This window comes from Ammospiza nelsoni, chromosome 19 (genome assembly GCF_027579445.1).
Source record: "Ammospiza nelsoni isolate bAmmNel1 chromosome 19, bAmmNel1.pri, whole genome shotgun sequence".
Classification (NCBI taxonomy): domain Eukaryota; kingdom Metazoa; phylum Chordata; class Aves; order Passeriformes; family Passerellidae; genus Ammospiza; species Ammospiza nelsoni.
The window spans coordinates 8153620-8175668 of NC_080651.1; the positions used below are offsets into that span (position 1 = coordinate 8153620).

Below are 22049 nucleotides of genomic sequence, written 5' to 3' on the forward strand. Positions count from 1 at the left end.
GTTCTCACGAGTTTTGGTAGGTGACCTTTGCACAGGGAATGGGAACAGCAAGGTGGCCTGTGTGCCCTCACCATAAGGGATTTGGAGAAGGATCCCTCCCGTCCATCATGGCTTGGGAGCTGCGTGGCCACTGCTGAGTGAGATCCTTACACTTTTTCCCAATGCAGATGCCACAAATGGCTGCAGCACCATGGAATCTGCAGGAGCAGTCACCCATCCAGCATCCCTTGAGACTGGCAGGAACCAGAGGCCACGTTTTGGCTCTGTCCCGGAGAGGAGACATTTTGCTGAAGCTGCTGAAATCCAGGCTGCAGTTCAGAGGGAGCTGGACAGTGCAGGCATCACTTGCTGGAAGGAAGCTTTAGGAAGCTGAGCCCCTTATTTCAGTTTGGCAATAAAGAATATAGTCAGCAACCCCCCAGAAGTGGAAATCCTTGGTTCTTAGGAAAACCCAGTCCCCAGGCAGCAGCTGCCACAGCCCAGGCTGTGACTGTCCCAGGGGACCCTGCTGGCACGTCCCTGAGCAGGGCTGGTGGCAGCACCGGCTCGCGGGGTCAGAGTTGAGGAAAGGCATCCGCAAGGTATTTTTAACCGTGTGACTCCAAACTGGCCGCCAGCAGCCGTCTGAGGTTAGTCCCGGGCTGCCGACAGCTGATTGCCCACGGGCTGCCGGGGAGAGGGGGGAGTTTTGGGTAAAATTCAGTTCCCAGCCGTGTGGCAGCCTTGGGAAGGAGTGGCGGCACTTGAACCATCGACCTTGTGGGTGACCTCGAGCGAACAGCTTCACCTCCCGCTGCCTCCCCTCCCATCCTGTGTGTGCCTTGCCCAGATTAGCGCAGCCAGGGTGGGGACAGCCGCTCCGTCCGCCCTGGCAGCGCCTGCTCCAGGTGCACGGCAGCTTCCCTGGGGCCAAAGGAGGAGGATGTCACAGGATTTCCAGCCTCCGCATCGCTGTGTGCTTTGAGTACTGGCTCCACCGGCTGGAGCAGCTCCTGGGTGCCAAGCTGCCATGTGCGGGCACGGGGCTGGTGCTGATGGCGACGTGGTGCCATAGGGCTGTGGCAGCCCAGTTCTCCAGCCTCAGCCTTGCCCTGCTTCCCCTGGAAGCTGCAGGGTTGCTGCAACCTCCAAGCAGTGTAGGGGCTGGATCTTTGTTTCGCTCCCTTGAGCCCACAGGGTTTTGTTGGCCACTGTTGGCTGCTCTAATTTTTATCTGGGGCTCATTGTTAGAACCATAAAATAAATAGGTACGTGCTGCTCTGGAGCGTCAAACCCCTCCAGGTGTAGGTGGGTTGCTGGGTTGCTGCGTCCCTGCTCGCCCTCCCTAATTAACTGTTGCTCAGCTAATCCAGACTTACTGACCTGCCCTAATCTTCCCATGCAAGGCCAGCCCTTCACTGCTGCCTCCTGTCGCTCACCTCTCACGTTCCCTGTGAGCCTCTCTCATGTTCACAGCCCTGGGTATGTGATGGGCGGTGGTACCCCAGAAAGCAACAGAATACACAGTGGGGTACCCTGGCAAGCAGCATCCCCCCACGCAGGGCTGCCGAGGTTGCTTTCCTGACCAGCAGGTCCCTCTGTGCCCACGCTCACACTGCTCCTCTCACCGTCCCCCCACATCCTGCTTCCCCTCTTTCTTCCTCCCATTGACCTGCTGCCAGTTGGATTATTTCTCCCCAGATGCTGCAATCTGCATTTTTCCCAGGTTGAATCTGTCTGGGTTTGTTCTCCTAATCTCTCTAAGTCCTTTCTGTGTTATTTTTGCCCTTGTGAATCTGTAGCACATCCACCACAGATTATGCTAATGCACCATTTACTGGGTATGGCATGAATGACAACACTGAGTGTCTGTAGGTGCAGCCCCTTCGCCAGGGTATCTGGGATAGCCCTCCCTTGGCTTGCAGGGAACCAGCTGGACATGAGCTAAGGTGCATTGTTAATGAGCTGATGCTCTGCTGGTCCCATGTCCCACCGCCCAGGCGTGCCCGCTGCAGGTTCAGGCAGTGCTGGCACTCGGCCTGGGCCCCCAGCGCTATCGGCCCATCTCTTCCCGCTCAGGAGGCGTCCTGTCCTTTCGGAAGGATGGGGGAAATGGAAAAGGCTCCACCTCTTCCCTGGGCAAATACAGCTCCTCTGAGTTCATATCCTGGAGAGCGGAATAGCCAGGTCCCAGCAGGGACGGTGACTTCACCTCCCGGTAACGCGTTTCCCCGGCCAGCTGGGAAAGGAGCCCCTGTATCTCCGAAGGAGCCGCCTGGCTTCTCCCACCCAAAGCCTTTCCCAGCTGTTTCCATCCTGGATGGGGCTGGGGGATGCAATTTCAGCTCTGTGGGGAAGGGGTGTTACCACTTCTCCCATCCAGGGGAGCTGGGCTGGGCTGCATCACTTTGGGATAGGCAGCCACTACAAACCCACAAATTATTGTGGAGAAGGGGTGCAAGCACCATCCACCTCACCCCATCTGAAATCCTTCTGAAAGTCAGAGCAGGAGCATGTGTTTGGCTTTTGCAAGGGGTGAATCCAGCCCCAAAGGTTTCCTGTGATGTTCTTTTCCCTGCTTGGCATTTGTCCCCTCTGTCCCCTGTGGCCATCAAACCTTGGGGTCGAGAGCTGAGAGCTGCACCTTCTTCCCAGCTGTGTGGATGGAGACAGGGTTTCCGATTCTGCTTTTCCTTTCATTGTTCTGGGAGCCTTCACTTTGAACAAACTGCCTGTTTTTTCCTGCTTTGCTTGTGAGGGGAAGCAGCAGGGGGGAATTGGGGGTTTGGATGGGGGTCCTGGAGTAGCTGGGCTGAGGGTGAGTGATCAATGTCTGTGCTGTGTGGGGATGCTGCCCAACGTCTCATCTGTTGCCAGCCTCTTAAAAAACCTTAGCAGTTTGATTTACCCTGGAAAAAATATTCCCAGACTTCTCTAAAGAAGGAAAAAGGCTCCCAGGTGACTCTATGGTCCTGTTGCCCTATCCCTCTTTGTTTGTGGTGGGCCTCCAGCCCAGCCTAGGATGGAAGGCAAAATCCCTGGACCTCTCGAACTCCTCTGCCATCACCCACCTTCACCATCATCCACCATCATATCTGAACATGCTGCAGGACAGTATTGCTTAAAGAAGGAGATGAGGAAGGAGGCCAAGCTGCCAGAGGAGACTCAAACATGCCATCAGCAGAGACAAGTTGGTGACAGGAACAGCTTGTGCTCTGTGTGGCTGTAAGCCCTAAGATTTGGGGCTCCAGACAGGGCTAAATGGTGACTTTTGTTGAGGTTAGAAAAAAACATTAGGTGCAGGGATACTCATAGCACAGGGGTGCTGTATCCAGTCTCAGGATGCTGTGAGAAGCTGCCCAGAGCTCAGCTCCTGGAAGGTTATTGCACTTGCTGGGATTATTCCAGGCTGCTGAAACCAGGAGCAGGGCTTGGTGTGACAGCCATCCTGCAGCCTGTGCAGTGTCAGAGCAGGCAGGGCCCTGGTCTGCTCCAGGGTTTGGTAGGTTTCTCAAGGGGTGAAAATGCCAATTACTCTTGAGGAGTTACCAGATGTTGGTGTAGGGACAGTAAGGGGCTCCCAGCTGCTCTCATGTCAATGCCATTTGCCCTCTGCTGATGGGATTCCACCTCCTTGATTGCAGCCTCCCCATCCCTGCCAGTTAACCCAGTGGCTTTGCCCCAGTCACACCAACCCCCCAGTGCCTGGCTTGGCAAGGGGCCTGTTTGTCAGCGTTGGTGGGGAGCCCATCCTCAGTGATGCTGCAGAGCCTCAAATCTGGCACAGGCTCTTTGTGGGCAGGAGGGCACCCCTGGCCTTTGGACACCTGTGGCATTGGGACAGCCATGCCATTTGGGCACAGGGATGGGTGCTCAGCCAGGTTTCCCAGGCAGCAGCACCTTGGCAGCCAAATTCACCAACCATCACCACAGGGGAATTAGGGGAGCCCCTGTCTGGGGAGCCAGGCACAGCACTGGGCTCAGTGTTTGGGGTGCAGCTGGTGGCTGTAGTAGAGAGCTGGGGTCAGGAGCCCTTGGCTCTCGCCCAGCCTCTGTTCTGAGCTGGCTGGGCAGCTTTGGTTGAGTTTCTTAACATCTCTGTGGCTAAACTCCTTCCCTATCGAGGTGGGTGAATCTTCTGAGCGTATTGGGAAACTGCTGCTGAAGCAGCCGCTCTGCCGGGAGGCTGCGCCGGGAGGAGCCGGCCGTGGGTGGCCACAGCGGACGTGCCTGTGGACGGAGAGGTGACAGGGAAGGGTGATTCCTGCGGAAGAGGGATGGACATCACCTCTTTGGGTCTTGATTTTGGCCAAGATGGTGAGTCTGTCCTGAGCCCTGGCATGAACCCATCATGTGCCAAGGCAGGGCCACCCCGGGCCATCACAGGGCGGGTTGGGTGAAGCTGTCACCTCCTGCCACCTCCGCCTCCGGCTCCAGAGGCTGCCACCACCATCGGAGACGGCTTCTGCTCTGCGGGATAGCAGCTGATTAGCTCCTCCAGCTGGTTTATTGGCTTACTGGTGACAGTCCCCAGGTGGATTTCATTTTCCCAAGAGGGTACGTGCATGTATTTGGTGTGTTCAATGCACACTGTCCCTCTCCCACTGCCCAGGGAAGCAGAATGGTGTTCCTGCAGTGCCCTTGCAGGGCTTTCCTGCATGCAGGGTACTCGTAGCAGGCAGTGTAGAGGTGCTCAGGACTGGATGTTCAGGGATGCTCATGGTACAGGGACACTCAGGGTTGATGCTGTGGCTGGCAGCACAGGGATGTTCATGACACTGGAATGCTCAGACCTGCAGCACAGGGAGGCTCATGACACAGGGGTACTTGCAGCCAGCAGTGTGGGGATGTGATTTCCCAGGACAAGGGGATGGGATGAGAGTCTGTGACACAGGACCAGCAGAAAGGGTTGTTTTTGTGGCAAGGTAGATCTCCAGTTATGGATTTGTGTGTTGTCCTGGACAGCAACAAAGCCTTGCAAGTGGTGGAGCTCTGCTGTGGCTGCCCTGGCTGGACAAATCCGGCAGGGGCTCACAGCACTAAAACCTGCCTTGTCCTGTGTGAGAGCCAGGGCAGGAGCATCCAAAGGGCAGGACTCCACAGGATATTTGGGCATTTCCTTCCCCAGCCAAACCCAGGCGAGCACGTGTCACGGCTTCCCAAGGAGCACTTAGGAGGGATTGTGTCGGTCTCCAAGAGCTCGGGGTGAAGCTCACGGCTGTCCCCGCAGGACCGAGCTCTCCGTTGGAGGGCAGCGGGTGACTCAGGGTGCCCGGTCCGCTGGCACAGGGGTGCTGGGCTGGCCGAGGGCACGCCTGGCTCCACGCAGCCGGCACAGCCGGCGCCAGGCGAGTGCCTCGGGAGGGGGTAAATACGGCTTTGTGCCGGGCCGGCTGCCAGCGCGGCGGGTGAGGTGCCCGCCCCGGCCGGCCGCTCCCCGGGTGCCTCCCGCACCCCGCGAGGAGCCCAGCCCAGCCTGGCATGCCCGCCATGGGAGGGCGGCCCGCGGGGAAACCGAGGCACAGGCGAAGGAGGCTGCTTGGGAATGCGCCATGCGGGGCTGTGCCTCAGTGGGGACCCAGAGGCCAAGGGCCGGAGCCAGGCCGTGCCAGGGCTGAGGGTCCCGGCCCCGTTTGGTGCTGGGCGGCCGCGCTGCCTTCGCCCACGGCCGGCGGCCGGCCCGACATTTGTAAGCAATTTGCCGGAGCGTTCCGGAGGTGCTTCCCGCTGCCGCTTGGCAGCCAGACGCCGCACAGAAGCTCTTCAGCTCCCTCGAGGCCTCGCTCAGGCCCGGCCCTGCGCTGCGGAGCCTCCTCCTGCCCGGGCAGGCGCCGGGGACGCGGCGGGCCGGGGCAGAGCGGGCGGGGACCCCTCACGGGGTCGTGCTGGGGAGCAGGGCCGGGCGGGGGGAAGCCGCGGCTGGAGTTAACCCTTGGGGTGCACCAAGCTGGGTTTTTTCCCTGGAAATAAATAACCCCTTCAGGGTGCCTTGTATTTCAGCGCTGGGTCCGTGTTCTGGGCTCATTCTCCGGGTTATGAGCGTGCTCTGGTGGGGAATGGGGGTTGCGGATCAGGCCTGAGAGTGCCCCTGGCCCAGTGATGATGTGGCTGGGAAGGATCTGACCACGCCATCCCAATGCTGTAACTGGATTAACCCTGCAGCCCTTTCCCAGCCCAGCTCTGCAGCCCCCTGCCAAAGCTGACCAGGCCAGACTGGGAGGGCTGCGGGATTGGGAACAGCTTGGCCCAGCCTCTGCTGAGCTCCAGAACATCTGTGTGGAAAAGGATGGGTAGCCTGGGCACCAGCGAGGAGAGAAGGGGCTGAAGAAATGGGGAATACCTGAGGAATTGGTCAAAAGAAGCACATGGATGGAATGAGGAGGGGGAATGCAAGGAAATGTCCCGTCAGCTGCCTTCCTGTCACCAGGTCCCTGGAGTTTGAGGCTGTGCAGCAGGATGGCACTGGTGGAGGGGTCCCAGCTGCTTGGCTGTCCTCTGCTTCCCCTCCATCCCTCTTTTTCTCCTTTCCCATGCCTTTATGCTGGGGTGTCAAGACACTTTCCCACCCACACTTCACCTACCAGCCTTGCTGCAAACCCTCCAGCTCTCCAAGCAGTGATTTACCCACCTGCAAACCAGGGATGCTTTCCCTCTCTGCCCAAGGTGGACCCAAGCATTTAGGAAGACCCCCAAAGGGAATGCTGCTCCTGGCTCTGCTATTGGTGACCTGCAGCTTTCTCAGCCACCCACACCATGTCTATGTGGTCCTGCCCTGGGTCCTGGCCTGGCTGAGCTGCTGGAGCAGGGAACAAATTTGAGGAATGTTGCTCAGGGAGATGTGGATGCTGCCAGCTGCCTGGGACACCCACTGTGTCCTGGGACATCCCAGCCCTGCTTAGTGGACTGGCCAGCTCAGTCCCCTTGAAGGTGGGGTTAGGGATAGGATATTTGGGTGAACTCCCCTTCTTCAAACAGTGGGCATTGCTCAACTCCAGGACCAGCCCCCAGGGGCTGTGGGATGTTTCTGCCTCTTTTGGAGGTGTTGGTGCTCACTCTCCATCCAGCCTGTCTCTTTTCCCAGCATTGCACTCCCAGTGGTCATCATGGAGGGTCTGCCCCTCCTGCCCTGAGTAAGGACCACTCTTCCCCTCTTCTTTCTCCTCCCCTTCCCGACCCTTTTCCAGGGGCAGTTTTCAGCTGCAGATAGTGGGAGCAATCCCAGTGGTTACGGTTCTCTAGGACTCAGATCAGAAGTGGCCAATTTACAAGTGAAATGTTATTTTTTCCTGGCTGCTGAGGTCAAGGGAAGCGACTTGTCCTTGATGAAGACCCCAGATCCTGAGCTCTTGGGGCTGGAAGGGGGAAGTGGGAGCTCTGCTGAGTGATGGCTTTGGGAGCCAGTTCCTTTGGGAAGGTCTGTTGGGTCGGTGGCTGAGGCTCAAAGACAAACAGTCCCTGGAAGAGGTAATTAGGGTGATCCTGTCCTGATCCCCTCAGCTGTGGTGAGGAGTCACGAGTCCTTCACCAGCAGCCACTCCAAGCTCATTTTGTGTTAATTAGGCTGTTTACAAAACACTGTAAATTGCAGTAATGAATACCCCAGTCCTTGGTTTCCTTTAATTATCCATTTGCATGATGAATGAGCCAGCCCCCCTTCAGCTCTTCTTTTCCAGCAGAGGGGTCACAGAGCCTAGTATGGCTTAAGGGATCTGCCATGCAAGGTGGGCAGAGACCTTGGGAGAGAAGGAGAAGGGAATTGAGGAGGAGAAGAAGAGGAAGGAAAAGGAGAAGGATCTTCAGCCCCAGAGATCTACCTGGCTGCGAGGAAGGGGCTCCTTCCCCAGGACCCCCCCACAGCCGAGTGGGGTTTGAGCAGCTGTTTCACCCCAGGCTCAGAGCCTGGCACTCAGACTTTGATTTTCTGTAGGAAAAAGCAGAGAAACCATTCAAAGCATTTAATCCTCCCTGGCTCAGCGCTGGGGCTGCCTGGAAAGGCAGAGGAGGAGTGGTGGTATTTCTTGCCCCCCCACATACCTTCCCCTTTCTTTCCCTTTTGACTTAGCGGGTGAATTCCAGAGATGTTAATCCGCTCTCAGCCCCTCGGTGAAGAATAAAATGTCCTCTCTGTGTGGGAGGAAGGAATCCATTGGAATTAATTGTGGGAAGGGGCAGGGAGCTGGGGGAGCACTGGGGGTGCGTGTGAGGCTGTGCTGAGGGTGGGCTGAGCATCCTCTGCTGCCCAGTGGTCCCTGAAGGAGCAGGAGATATGGGCAGAGGGGTAGGAATAGCCAAGGTGGCACAATCCTTGGGTCTCTGAAGGGGAGGGAGGGCTGGCCAGGGGAATGGGGATGTCCAAGGTAGCACAATCCTTGCATTCACAGCTGAAAGCTCCGGCCTCTGCCCTGGCCATAAAAATGCCAGCCATGTGGTCTGTGGGCCAGGCCTCAGTGGCAGTGGCGGGCACAGGGAGCGAGTGGGGGTAAAATGGCCCCACTCAGCAGTTTTGGTGTGTCCGTGCCTATAAAGGGGAGGGAAGCACTCGCTGTCCTGCCAAGCCAGGGTCAGGAGCTGCGGGGTCTGACCCATCCCAGGGGCACACATGGATAGGGCAGGAGAGATGGAGGGAGGAAAGGTCTAAGCTCGAGCTGGGTCAGCCCACTGAGGGTCCGTGGAGGTGAAAGTGGAGGCAGAGGAGAGTAGAGGAGAGACCCCTGGGATGGGCCAGGCGCTGTTCTGTGCGCTGGGAGGTGGGTCTGGTGTGGGATGGGGTTCATGGGGGGGCCTGGGGGCCTGCAGGCTCTGCCTCCTGCCCTGACCTTCACCTCTTGTCTCTGCAGAGCTCCTGGGATCTGCCAAGCGCCTGAACGTGAACTACCAGGATGCAGACGGGTGAGTGCTCCCCTGGAGGGTGCTGGGTGCTGCTGCCAGGCAGGGGGCTCCTCTCCCTGGTGTCCAGTCCGTCCTGCAGCTCAGGGGAGCTGGAGAACACATCAACATCCCAGAATCAGGGAAGCCCTGCACAGGCAGAGCCAGTGCCTGCCTGGATCTCAGCTGAGGGCAGTGCTCAGTCCCTCCTGAAAACCCTTCATAAATCCCTTCTATGTGTCCCTCTGTGGGGATGGGGTTGGATAGGGATGGCAGCGTGTCCAGCCAGTGCCCTGTGTCCCCCTGGTTGAAGCCCAGAGGAGCACCCAGCCAGCCTCAGTGCCTGCACGTGCTCATGCCTGTTTAATATCCCAAAAGCAAAATCCCATTGTTTTGGGGGGAGTTGGAGAAAGAAAATATGAGGTTGCCCAGTGACCACAGCATATTTGTGTAGCTCATCACTTCCAAAATCCAAGTACTTAATAAACTGGGTACTGAGAGTTAAAGAAACCACAAAGGCTCATAAAATAAATAAGCATATTATTCTTATTGAATTAACTCTGACCTGTCAGTCATTAGCATTGTTTTTATGTGCTCTTGTTGTACCTAATTTCTACATGTTTTCTTTTGGAGGGCTCTGTAGGAAGAGGTGTCCATGATGAGTCCTAACAGGCCAGTGGGGGGTTGGGAACGTGCAGGATGGCTCCGTCTTAAAATAATACTGTGCAGATGGAGCTTAATAGAAAAAGAATTTAATAATAGAAGCAATGATCTGATTCTGATAGGGCACAGGGTTTGTGCTTGGGCAACTCCAGGAGGCTGATGGTGGGAACTGGGGTAAAGGGTCTGTTCTCTGCCTAAGGAACACGGGCAGGGTGTTGGGTTTCGCTGGGGCACAGGAAGGGGATGATGGGGAGGTGAGACATGAGCATGGGGAGGGCAGTGTGTGTTCCGGGAGAGCCAAGGTGCTGGTGGTGTCCTTGGCATCACCTTGCTCAGGGCTTGGAGAGGATGGGGTGGGCACCCCAGGGCAGAGTGAGACCCCACAGAGATGGGTCAGGGGGATTTTGTACTCCCCCCACATCCACACTTTGAGGCAGAGGTTTTGCTGTGGCTCAGGACATGGTGTGTGTACTGGAGAAAGGAGCAGCCCTCTCTTCTGGGGTTAGTATCCCTCCTGCAATGCTGAGACTTGCACAGGGATCTGGGGATGCAGATCATGAGGAGAGCCATGCTGGACGAGCTGAGTCCCTGGCACTGGGTTTGGACACTGCAGAGCCCATTGGAGCCCGAGGCTGGTGCTGTCAGGAGCCCCCCATGTCCCTTGGAGTGGTTCACGGGCTAATCCCCGGTGGCACAGGGACCCCTCTCTTGGCCTTGGCCCTGCATGTGACGGCTCAGGGGAGTGCCAGGCAGACAGGCCTCTTTCACAGCCCCAAGACACTGGGCTCTTTCATTACCGGCGGCCTCCCACGCTCTGCCATGGGCTCCTGGCAGCCCTGCTGGCATGAGGAGGGGGCAGCTGGCAGAGAGGGCAGGAGTGGCCACAAGGCCGATGTGTTTGCTGGATGCTGTGGGCAGCGTTGTGGCTGCCTGGCTGCCCCGTGGAGAGGGGAGGTGCATCTCTCTCCATCCTGCCTGTTTCCCCCAACAGAGGGCCTGGAGTGAGGGACTCCTCTCACTGGGGTTTCCCAAGGTACACAGTGTGCCTGCATCCCTCACAGAGCCCTGGGGCACAGGCAGCTTGGAGGGATTCATCAGTGTTTTGCTATGGGGAATCTGAGGCACTGGGAGTGGCGAACCTGGGAGGATGTCACCATGAACAGCCAGTGACAATCCCAGCCCATGTCCCCGTGCAGGGGGTGCTGTGAGGACAACACAGTGGGGCTGGGGGCCGGGCTGAGCCCTTCCTTGTGCCACAGGTTCTCAGCGCTGCACCACGCAGCCCTGGGCGGCAGCCTGGACCTCATCTCGCTGCTGCTGGAGGCGCAGGCCACCGTGGACATCAAGGACAGCAACGGTAAGGGGTGACCCCGGGCACGGCCCCTGGCCCAGCCCCCTGTGCCCGCCGGGGGCCGTGTCCAGCCCTGCTGAGCCGCGCTGCCCACAGGGATGCGGCCCCTGCACTACGCGGCGTGGCAGGGCCGCCTGGAGCCCGTGCGGCTGCTGCTCCGCGCCGCCGCCTCCGTCAACATGGCCTCGCTGGACGGGCAGATCCCGCTGCACCTCTCGGCGCAGTACGGCCACTACGAGGTGGTGAGTGAGAGCCCAGAGCCCAGAGCCACCGTGTGCCCTCCGTGGGGCTCTCTGGGGTGCTGGGTGGGGGCAGACCTCGCTGTGCCGGGTGGGAAGGAGGCTGCAGGGGGATGCTGAGCCCCTCACCACGTTGCTCCCCTGCAGTCGGAGATGCTGCTCCAGCACCAGTCCAACCCGTGCCTCATCAACAAGGCGAAGAAAACCCCGCTGGACTTGGCCTGCGAGTTCGGGAGGCTGAAGGTGAGTGCTGTGGGCTCTGCCCTGCACCAAGGGCTTCTCCAGGGGCTGCTGTGGAGCCCACTGGCTCCTCTGGGAGCAAAGCGCGGGTCTGGTCACAGCTGCTCTCCCTCCACAATGAGACTCAGAGCCTGGCAGACAGCAGCTGCCTCCTCCCGTGGCTAGACACAGCCTGATCCTGAACCTGGGAGCTGTGGGTTTTGCCCCTGACCTCACAGCAGGACTGTGTTAGACTGGGAGTGAAGCCAGGAGTTGTTGCTCCTGGTTCTCCACAGCCTTCCCCTACCCACCCCAGCTTTGCTCACAGTTAAGCATGGATAGGCTGAGCTGGCTAATCCCAGCAAGCTCTGAGCATCCAGCCCTGCTCCAGGTCCCCAGCACAGTTCCTGGGGACAGGGCCACGCTGTGCTCTGTGAGACCCTAGCCCTGCCAGCACCATTGGTTTGGGATGGAGCACAGCCAGCCAGACTGTTCTGTGCCCCACTCAGAGGGGACCAGGGGGATATTTCCATTTTTGGAGTATCTATAATGTCTGCAGCTATAAACAGGGCAGTAAAAATAACTGCTCTGTGCCTCTGGGTTGCCCTGAGATGCTGAGAGTCGCTCTGGGCTGGAGAGACTGGAGGTTTTTAGGGCTTGGTCTGAAAACCCTGATTATGGGAAGACTATTTCTGGCTGTTGTGACCTTTTGCAGCCCCTCACGACAGTGAGGCCATGCCAAGCGCTGTCCAGCTGCAGCCAAGCCTGGGGCTGTGGATGGAAGGGAGTGGCAGGATGGGGAGTGGTGGGCTGGCCCCAGGGATGAGCCCCTCAGTGGGAGGGTGCAGGTGGGGGTACCTGCACCCCATTGCTTACCAGTGCCTCATGCAGGTGGCCCAGCTGCTACTGAACAGCCATCTGTGTGTCGCCCTGCTGGAGGGACAATCCAAGGATGCCACTGACCCCAACTACACCACTCCGCTACATCTGGCAGCCAAGAACGGGCACAAGGAGATCATCAGGTAATTCCCTGCTTTATTCTGGAAAAACCCATCATGGCTTCAGTCTCACTTCCTCCCAAACACACCTTCCTCCTGCAGGCTTCAGCCCCTCATCCCCAAGGCAAGTGCAAGGTGTTGTCCATTTCCTGCCGTAAAGCAGCCGAGTGCCTGGTCCCGATGTCCTCTCCTCTTCTTGCTCTTGCTTTCTGCTTCTGCCCTCCCTGGACTCCTCTCTTTCATGCCTCTCCCTCCTTCCTACCAGGCAGCTGCTGAAGGCTGGGATTGAGATCAACAAGCAGACAAAGACAGGCACAGCCCTGCACGAGGCCGCGCTCTACGGCAAAACAGAGGTGGTGCGGCTCCTGCTGGAGGTGAGCACGGTGGGGATGGGGCTGGGGACAGCCCCTGGGGGTCACTCAGCACCCTTTCCCCTCAGTCCCTTGCCTCCCTTGAGTCTGGTGGCAGACAGGGAGCTGGCCTTGACCGTGTCCTCTCCTGGGCAGGGTGGAGTTGACGTGAACATCAGGAACACCTACAACCAGACAGCACTGGACATTGTCAACCAGTTCACCACCTCACATGCCAGCAAGGACATCAAGCAGCTGTTGAGAGGTGAGGTGGGGATGGCACTGAGAGGGGTTTCTTCCCTCTGGGACCTGCCTGGGCTCCCAGTGCTCCTCCTGAACAGCCTAAATCAGTGCCAGCATCTCAGTCCCCCTCTCACATGTGCCCCTATCCTACATGTGGGGCAGTGTCTGGGGATTGAGGCCTTTCTGCAATATTAATGTTTTCTTCTCTCCTCTTCTTGCTCTTGCTTTCCCCTTCTGCCCTCCCTGGACTCCTCTCTTTCCTCCCTATGCTATGGCATCTCCTTTCTTCCTCTGTCCCTTGCCTTCAGAGGCATCAGGAATCCTGAAGGTCCGAGCTTTGAAGGATTTTTGGAATCTCCATGACCCAACTGCTCTCAACGTCCGAGCAGGAGATGTCATCACGGTGAGGCTGCTCTCTGCTCCCCATCCCCCTGCTCCACCATGCCCTGGGTACCAGCCCCATCCCTCTTGTCCCATGACAGGTCCTGGAGCAGCACCCAGATGGCCGATGGAAGGGGCACATCCACGACGCCCAGAAAGGCACCGACCGGGTCGGGTACTTCCCCCCCTCCATTGCTGAAGTCATCAGCAAGAGGACAGGTCAGTGGCCATCCTGAGCATGCTGGGGACAGTCCCCTGTGCAAAACCTTCCCAGCCTTCCCAGCACCTCCTGTCTGACAGGCCCTGCAGCCCTGCCTAGCTAGGGGGGAAGGGAAGGCTCAGGGGTTGTCACCATGGTTGGAACACTCCTTTGGGGGTTGTGCTCAGTTCTCCCCCTGTCCCTGCCTCCTGCATGAGCTCTGACCACGTGTGTTTTGTCTTTGAACGCAGGCATGGTTGTGCCCCGCGTGGCACCCGCGCAGCAGCGCCAGGGTCCCCCCGGGGCCCTGCCAGCCCCCCCTGGGGGGCTGCAGCACCTCCCTGATGAGTGTCCACACCCGGCAGCCCCGAGCGGCCCAGCGGCCTTTGGTCACCTCACCCTGAGCCGGACGGCCCCAGGCCCTGATAGCTCAGGTCAGGCCAGCACCTGGGGAGGGAGAGCGGCTGGGGACTTCCCCTGTTCCCAGCCCTGCCTGGCCAGGGGCACAGGGGGAGACTCCCCTTCCACCTCTCCATGGGGAAGCAGCCAGATGAGAGGGAGCAGATGTAGGAAAAGCGAGTTTTGGGGAGCCCTTAGAGCAGCCCCTTCTCTCCCTGTGTCTCAGCCCTCTGTGTGTCTCTTGCCACCCAGGTCACCCTGTCTGTGTTGTGCATGCTGGGAGGTGGGAGGGAACTGATGCATTGTCTGTGGCTGGAGGATCTTGTGGGAGATCAGTGGCATCAGTGTGTTGGCACTGGGTCCTTGCTGGGCACCGCAGTGCCCTGTGTCTGGGGAGCTGCTGACGGGCTCCCTGCTTGCCCCAGCAGCAGGAGACAGGAACAGCGTGGGCAGCGAGGGCAGCATCGGCAGCATCCGCAGCGCCGGCAGCGGCCAGAGCACCGAGGGCACCAATGGGCAGAGCACCAGCATCCTCATCGAGAATGCCAGGGTAGGCACAGCCCCTGCTCCCCTGTGCTGCTTCCCTGTGCTGGCTCAGGCTGGGCATAGAGCCCCATCCCCTTCCATGACCCCTCCTAGCAAAGGAGGGCCTGCTGGAGTTGAGTATCCTACACCAAACATCTACTTGCTGCCAGGACTCAGCAGGGAGATGCTCCTGGGGACACCCTAGTTGTTCCCCAAAGCACAGCTGGCCTTTTTGAGTGGAGCTGGAGGCTGTGGTTGGCATCACACAGCATCTCCATCATGTGCTGTGTCACCTGAGAGAATAACAAAAGGCCCTGAGCCAGATTCTGCCCAGATCTTTTGCTGGGAGCCAGCCTGTTGCAGGGTGAAGCTGTGACCAGCAGCCCAGCATGGGGACCGCCACTCTGCTCCTGAGGGTGTGACAAAGCTGGTCTCCAGAGTTGGGTCCTTCCTCCACTCACTCCTCCTCTCCCTCAGCCTCTGCCCTCCACCAGTGACAACCTCCAGCAACACCTTTTGGGATCAGAGCCACACAATGGGACCTCCCCAGCAGGTGAGGGCTGTCACAACTCCATGGGGCCTTGGGGACGGCTGTCCCCACAGCCCTAGGGGCTGTTCACTGTTCAAGTGCCCCTGTGACAGTTCTCCTCTCTCCTTTCTGCCAGGGCCACAGGGCCTCCAGACCCCAGGCAGCTGCCCCCCTGGAGACAGGGTATTCTCCCACCAGTTCTTGCGTCCTGAGCAGCTCCTCGAGGGGAAGGTAACTGGAACAACTGGGGAATGGTGTGCTGGGTGAGAGGGCCATGTTTGGGGCACTCAGCCCAGCTCTTTTTGCACCAGGGACACAGGGAACAGGGTCTTCAGGACACAAGTGGGTCTTTCCCAGGGAGATCCTGTCATCTTGCCTGGAGCAGTCAGGTTTTTCCAGCCCCTGCAGCCACCAGTCATGGGCTGTTCTGTGTCCCATCCTCTCCCCAGGATGCAGAAGCCATTTACAACTGGCTCCGTGAGTTCCAGCTGGAGTCGTACACCCTCAACTTCATCAACGCTGGCTACGATGTCCCCACCATCAGCCGCATGACCCCGGAGGTGAGGCAGGTCCTTCCCCACCCAGAGCTGCCAGCTGTGGGTACTCCCTGCCCCCAGCTCCACTGCTGACCACGGCCCCACTCTGCTCCCCTTAGGATCTGACAGCCATTGGTGTGACCAAACCAGGCCACAGGAAGAAGATCTCTACAGAAATTGGGCAGCTCAGCATTGCTGAGTGGCTGCCCAACTACATCCCGGTGAGTCCCTGGCACTGAGGCTTTGGTCACCCCTTTCTTGAGAGCTCTCTGACCCCAGGATAGGATAGGACAGGATGGGGTCTGTAAGTGTGTAGCTTTGACTGTGTTAAAAGAGTCAGAGACACCCTAAAAACAGTCTCCTGGGCAGGGAGGGGATACTGAAAGTGCTGCCCATTCCTCAGTGCTCATGGCAGTGGCTCTGTGCTCTTTCCAGGCTGACCTGATGGACTGGCTCAGTGCCATTGGGTTGCCCCAGTACCACAAAAAGCTGGTGAACAACGGCTACGATTCCATCACCATCGTGACAGACCTGACATGGGAAGACCTGCAAGAGATTGGCATCAACAAGCTGGGTGAGTCCCTCCTGCCATGCTGGAGTGGCTCAAGGCAGCCAAGTTTCCCACCCAGGTCCCCACACCCCGTTCTGCCTCAGGCTGGGAGGTGCAGGCATGTCCTGAGCACCGGAAAGGGCAGTTCCTGGCTGTCCCTAAGAACTCCCCTTGGCCAGCTGGAGCTGGGCCCAGCTAGATAGATGCCAGCAGTAGTTTGTCTCCTCCCATAGGCAGGGTTTAGATAACCCCAAGGCCTTTGCCCCATGTGTGACATAGCTACTCTTCTTGGCCTGGAAACAGGCCTTGGGGGTTGGAGCTGACCCAATGTCCCTTTCCTTCCTGCAGGCCACCAGAAGAAGATCATGTTGGCTGTCAAGAAGCTCAGAGACCTCCGCAAAAGCCTCAATCAAGCAGAAGCAACTTTGGCAAGACGCAAAGTCCCCGGTTCCCTGGACATTGTCACCATTGAGTCGCTGGAAAACGGGGAGTGCCAGTCCCCACACACGCTCAAAATGACAACCTTCCAGGACAGTGAGCTCAGCTATGAGCTCCAGACGGCCATGTCCAACAGCTGCCACGACACACTCAGCATCAAGAACAGCCAGGGAATGTCACGGAGCCAGGAGAGCATCGGGGTGCGGTCGCGGGGCTCGGGGCACTCGCAGGACAACGTGCTGTCCCGGCGCCTCTCCAGCCCCTCGCAGGAGAGCCTGGGCAGCGGCGAGAGCAGCAGCAGCAGCGGGCAGTCCTGTGCACCCCCCCGCAGCAAGGAGAGCCCGGCCAGCCTGCCGGGCCGGCCCAGCCCCGAGCCCTACGGGAAGCTCGTGTCCCCCGAGGGGCTGAACGGCTTTGCCAATGGTGGCGGCGGGGGCAGCCCTCTCAAGGAGAGGAACCTGCCCGAAGGAACGGATCAGTACACCCGGCCTGTGGCTCAGAAAGGAGCTGGGACTCCAGCGGTCACTCCCTGTACTCCTCCCCAGACTCCCAGCAAGGGAACGGCCCCGTACGTCTTCATGTACCCACACGTCTCCCTGAAATCCCCAACGGCCCCGTCCGTCCTGGGAGCAGAGCAGCCCAAGGCCTTAGCACATCTCCCCTCCATCTCCCCTGCACAGAAGAGCAGCCTGCAGACATCAGCCCAAAAAGGCTTCTCCTACCTGCACAGCCAGTGTGGCTCCACAGAGCCACCCAGCACAGCCCCTACGGCTGGGGAGCATCCCAACGGAGGCGAAGGCCTGAAGCACAAGAAGCGCTCGCACAGCCTGAACCGCTACGCGCTGTCGGATGGGGAGCATGAGGAGGAGGAGGGGGCCCCCAGCAGCACCCTGGGCTCCTACGCCACGCTGACGCGGCGGCCGGGCCGCAGCCAGATGCCACGGGCCTGTCTGCAGGCGGACGCCAAGGTGACCCGCAGCCAGTCCTTCGCCATCCGGGCCAAGCGCAAGGGGCCTCCCCCGCCGCCGCCCAAGCGCCTCAGCTCCGTGTCCAGCGCCCTCGCTGCCGAGGCAGACGGGGAGCAGCCCCCCAGCCCCGAGCGCCAGCCCACAGCCCCTCAGGACGCGGTTGACGGAGGTGCCACCCCCAGCGATGCTGGCCGTGGCAGGACAGTGAAGAGCCTGGCGGCTGCGCTGGAGGGAACACCGGGTGTGAGTCCTACCAAGCCCCTCCTGGCCCCAAAACCGCTGCACCTGACGCAGGACTGTCTCCCCCGGGCAGATGTGGGTGAGAGGTCCCACGATGGCAGTGACACCAGCGGTGCCACACTTTCCAATGGCAGCAGGGACCCCTTTGAGAGCGGCAAGCCACGGAGACGGACAGTGAGTGAGCCCAGCGCTCCTATGACAGAGGTGGCTGCACAGGGTGAGCAGGAGGATGCCTGCTCAGACACTGAGGAGGAGGCCAAGCCGGGGGTCTCCTCTTCATCATCCCAGAACAGCTCCAGTGAGTGCATCCCCTTTGCAGAAGAAGGCAATTTAACCATCAAACAGCGGCCAAAGCCCAGCGGGCATTCCAAGGCTGACGCGGCCATGCCGGACATGGAGCCTGGTTCCCAGCCAGCAGAGCCCCAGGGCTCTGGCGGGAAGGAGCCAGCAGCCCCCGCTGTCAGCAAGGAGCCGCCCGTGCTGGAGTTCAACCTCACTGAGTCGGACACGGTGAAGCGCCGGCCGCGCTTCAGGGAGCGGGAGCCGCTGCAGGCGGTGCTGAAGGCGTTCAGCATGGCGGGGCAGGCTGAGGCGGGGGGCACCCCCACACCCCAGTATGCCCAGGCCCAAGCCGTGAGCATTGCAGGTCCCCCCACCTCAGCACCAGCACCACAGCCCACGCTGGCTGGGGATGCCTTTGATGATGACAGTGTGGAGTTCAGGATTGCTGAGATAGAGAAAAGCATCTTGTCGCTGGAGAAAGGGATGAAGAAGGCCCCAAGTCCCACCAAAGCCCCCAGCCCCACCGAGCTGGTTGGCACAGCTGTGGTGAGGACACCCACTCCAGGTATGGGGGCTTGTGGAGCTGTCTCCAACGTGGTGGGGCTTCCTATCATGTTGGTGTGGGAGGTGAGGACCTGTGCCACCACCTACCATGAGTCCCCTTCCTTTGCAGATGTCCCTGCCAAGCACACCTCCGTGGCATCCACCAAGCTCGTCTTCTCTGGACCCAAGACCATCTACCAGCAGGTCCTGCAGCCCTCCCGCCACACTGTTGCCCCCTGGGCGGCCACCGAGGCGGTGCCAGATGTGATCGGGGCCCTGCCGGGTCCTGGCTCACTGACAATGGAAACAGGCAGCAAGGTATCAGCCAAGCCTTTGGCAGCTGCCCCGGGGGCCACCCTGGCCCAGCAGCGGCTGGAGCAGACCAACTCCAGCCTGGCTGCCACGCTGCAGGCGGCCGAGAAGAAGATCACAGTGGAGGAGGCAGAGAGGTGAGGGAGATGCTGGGGCTGGGCCTCTCGAGGTGGGGTTGGGAAGCTCCCAGGGAGGGCAGGAGAAAGGCTGTGCATGGGTATTTCATACCTGCACCACACAGGTCACACATGCTCAAGCCCAACTCTGTGCTGAGCTCCTGCTGCTGAGTCGGATCCAGCCTGGCCACACCTTCCCCATGAGCACCTGCAGCCTTTGAGCAGTGCTTTGACTCTCTCCCTCTCCTCCCCAGCCACCCTGGAACCGTGCACTCGGCCAAGAACATCTTGGAAGACATCAGCAACATGTTCGACGACCTGGCTGACCAGCTGGACGCAATGCTGGACTGAGGCTTGCTCCCTCCTTCCCCTCCCCGCCCCGGCTGCTCCAGCAGTGCCCCTCGAAATGGGGGAAGAGTGGATCCAGCACCGAGCGGTGCCTGCAGCTCTCTCCAGCCGCCTCCCTCCCCACACTTTGCACTGAGGCTGGGAACAAAGCTGCCCTCCTTGCCCACCCTTGGCTCTGTGTCACATGTGGCAGCGTGGCCTTGGGCCGGTTTCTGAGGGGGTCAGGCATTTCCCACCAGACTGGCAGCAGGAGGAGAGCCCAGAGGGGCTGCACATGCAGTGCTGGAGGCCACGGAGAAGCCCTTGCTCCCTTGCACAGAGCTGAGGAGCCTCCACAAGGGACCTTTCTCTTTCCCTACTGCATTGTCAGAGTCCTGCGTCTTATTATTTATCCCCTGCCAACAAAGTGTCACAGGAGAGACCTCCCCGGGCCGCCGCCAGGGAGCTGGCGATTCACTGTGCAGCCGCAGCCCCGGCCAGGCCTGACAGCAGCTAAAAGAAGACAGGGCTTGTTGCAATTTGGCAGCTTGCAGAGCGAGAAGGAACCTTTCTGCTTTATTTGCCGCTTTTCCAAACGCGTCAGCATCGGCAGCGTGGAATCCAAGTGGATGGAAATCCCTCCAGTGGGACCCACAGACCCCTCGAGATGGGGCTGGCACAGCCTGCAGAGCAGCGGATGCTCTGCCATGGCCACGCTGGATGTGTGAGCCTTCCTGCCCCTTCCCAGAGTGATGAGGATGGTAATGGCAGTGCCAAAAACCTGGGAATTTGGGCCAGTCCGTCTGGATCCTGCTGCTCCGTGGAGTTTGCCCTCTGCCAACACAGTGCCTACGCAAACCCCCACCCTGGTCCTTCCAGAGTGCAGCAGCAGCAGCATGATTAACGCTTTTAAATTCTTTTCTCCCCTCCCTTATCCCCTTTTTTTGGGAGAAAACAGTCCCTTTTCGCAGTGCCCCTCCCTGCAGGGAGCTGCTGGCACAAACCCCGCCGTGAGCATTGTTCTACAGTAGCAGCGCTTGGGACGCGATCCTTCCTTCCCCGCGGCTCTGCGGCCGGCGGGGGAGCTGACCCCGCATGCACCGGGAATTCGGCTCGGCAGCCCGCGGAGCTCTCTGCAGCCGGGCGGGAGCAGCGGCTGCATCGCTCCCAGACAGATTTCTCTCGCAGGATCTGCTCACTAGTGCATGGCTAAATATGTCCAAGAGCCCTGAACTTGGCTCGCGCTCGGCATGCCAAGCAAATGAAAGCATCAGAGCACCAGAAGGGAACCGAAGATTGTGCTGAAGTGCCATTTGCTACAAAAATTCCAAACAAAGGGAAAGAAAATTCCATGCATTTCCCTTTTCTTAAAAAAAAAAAAAAATCACCAATGCAAATCCAAACCAGAGAGGGAGAAGGAGGCTGAGAAGGCAGCTGCTTCCCAATCCTGTTGGGAGTTTGCAGCTGGACTGAACTGTTTGCAGCCCTTGTGCTGTTGGATGGAAGGGGGGCAAAGCCCACCTGAGCATTCCTGAGGGTCTCTGCTCCTGAGGGCAGCTATGCCAGGCAAGAGGTGCCAGCCTGGTTTCTGGGCTGAAAAACAAAGACAATAAGCCCTGAAAAAACCTAAAATGCCGTTGTTGTCGTCTGGGACTTGAGGTCAGTGTGAGGGAGGTAAGACACCTCTGTCCCACACTGAGTGCATCCACTGCCTGTGTCTGAGTGCCACATTATGGACATGATGATTTCAAATAGCTACGACCAGTGGCACTTTATAAAGAGGTTCACAGAAACCTTTTAAAACTGATTTTTATTCTCACGAGCCAACTTGGGACAAGCCCAGTTGGTTTTTTTTTTTCCAATGTTGATAAACTGTAAATGTTTTTTTTTTTAAAGCCAATGTATATATTTTAAATGTGATTTATTCTATATATTTACTAACCAGAACTGCAAGTCTTGGGTCAGGGATAAGAGGACACTGGGGTGGAGCTGCCGCTGTCTGAGCCACCTGAGGGCAGCACAACGCTGCTCTCATTGTCAATAAGGGAACTAAACATTTGATTTTGCATAAGAATGCCTATTTTTTGAGCTCTAGATCTCTATTTTGAAGCTACTGTATGGTGTGTAAGTTATGGACACTGCACTGGGACTAACTGACCCCAGCTGCACCTGCTCCGTGCAGCAAGACAGTGAGGGGAAAAAATAGCCCATGTAATCACCAGACTGACAACAGATTTTAAACCATCTGCTCTGTTTGTGTTAATCATGTGTTTTGTTTTCCACTAACATCCATTAAGACTAAGTTCTATTAAACAGTGGGGCATATTTTACCCTTTTTATAGTTTTGCCTAGTTGTTTGCTTTGTGTGAAATGGGACAAGCTTGTCTCCTGCTGTGTGAAGTCCATTGAAGATCAGCTTTATCCTGTCCCCTGAGTGCTCCAGGTTCCTCAGATATTCTCCCCTGGTGAGCCCCAGTCATGCCCAGTGGGGTTGATGTTCAGTGTGAGTCTCACTATCACGACAGTAACATGGTGACAGTTCTGGTGTCCCAGTGCCCAGCTCTGCCCATGTGCCACCTCCACCATCCCCATGTGCCAGGCAGAGCATTCCTCTCTCCTCCTGCCTGCTCAGAGTGTGGCCACTGTCACCCCAGTGCCTTTTCCAGCTGCCCCCAACCTCTCACCCACCCAGAGGGATTCACACTGTGCCTCCAGCCTCGACTGAAGCAGTGCCTGCGATCCAGGAAACCAAACTTTGTAGGAAGAGGCTTTCAGAGATGGACAGATTTGCCCAAAG

At 58.7% G+C, this 22049-nt stretch overlaps 1 protein-coding gene across 3 annotated transcripts in view; it reads left to right on the forward strand.

Moving 5' to 3' along the window:
* The window catches only part of CASKIN2 (CASK interacting protein 2), a 33476-nt gene extending 11883 nt beyond the window's left edge, over positions 1–21593 (forward strand). For 2 of the 3 annotated variants that reach the window (XM_059485533.1, XM_059485534.1), the window contains exons 3-20: positions 8817–8868; positions 10767–10864; positions 10955–11100; positions 11245–11340; positions 12208–12338; positions 12580–12688; positions 12821–12929; positions 13216–13310; positions 13390–13507; positions 13739–13921; positions 14315–14436; positions 14889–14964; positions 15077–15171; positions 15390–15500; positions 15596–15697; positions 15912–16050; positions 16375–18946; positions 19180–21593. In XM_059485533.1, coding sequence (XP_059341516.1) covers positions 8817–8868; positions 10767–10864; positions 10955–11100; positions 11245–11340; positions 12208–12338; positions 12580–12688; positions 12821–12929; positions 13216–13310; positions 13390–13507; positions 13739–13921; positions 14315–14436; positions 14889–14964; positions 15077–15171; positions 15390–15500; positions 15596–15697; positions 15912–16050; positions 16375–18946; positions 19180–19276 — 4451 coding nt within the window. In that variant the 3' untranslated portion in view covers positions 19277–21593. The remainder of the gene's footprint in view (positions 1–8816; positions 8869–10766; positions 10865–10954; positions 11101–11244; positions 11341–12207; positions 12339–12579; positions 12689–12820; positions 12930–13215; positions 13311–13389; positions 13508–13738; positions 13922–14314; positions 14437–14888; positions 14965–15076; positions 15172–15389; positions 15501–15595; positions 15698–15911; positions 16051–16374; positions 18947–19179) is intronic. The other variant, XM_059485535.1, reaches the window with a different exon arrangement.
* Positions 21594–22049: the final 456 nt, after the last annotated feature.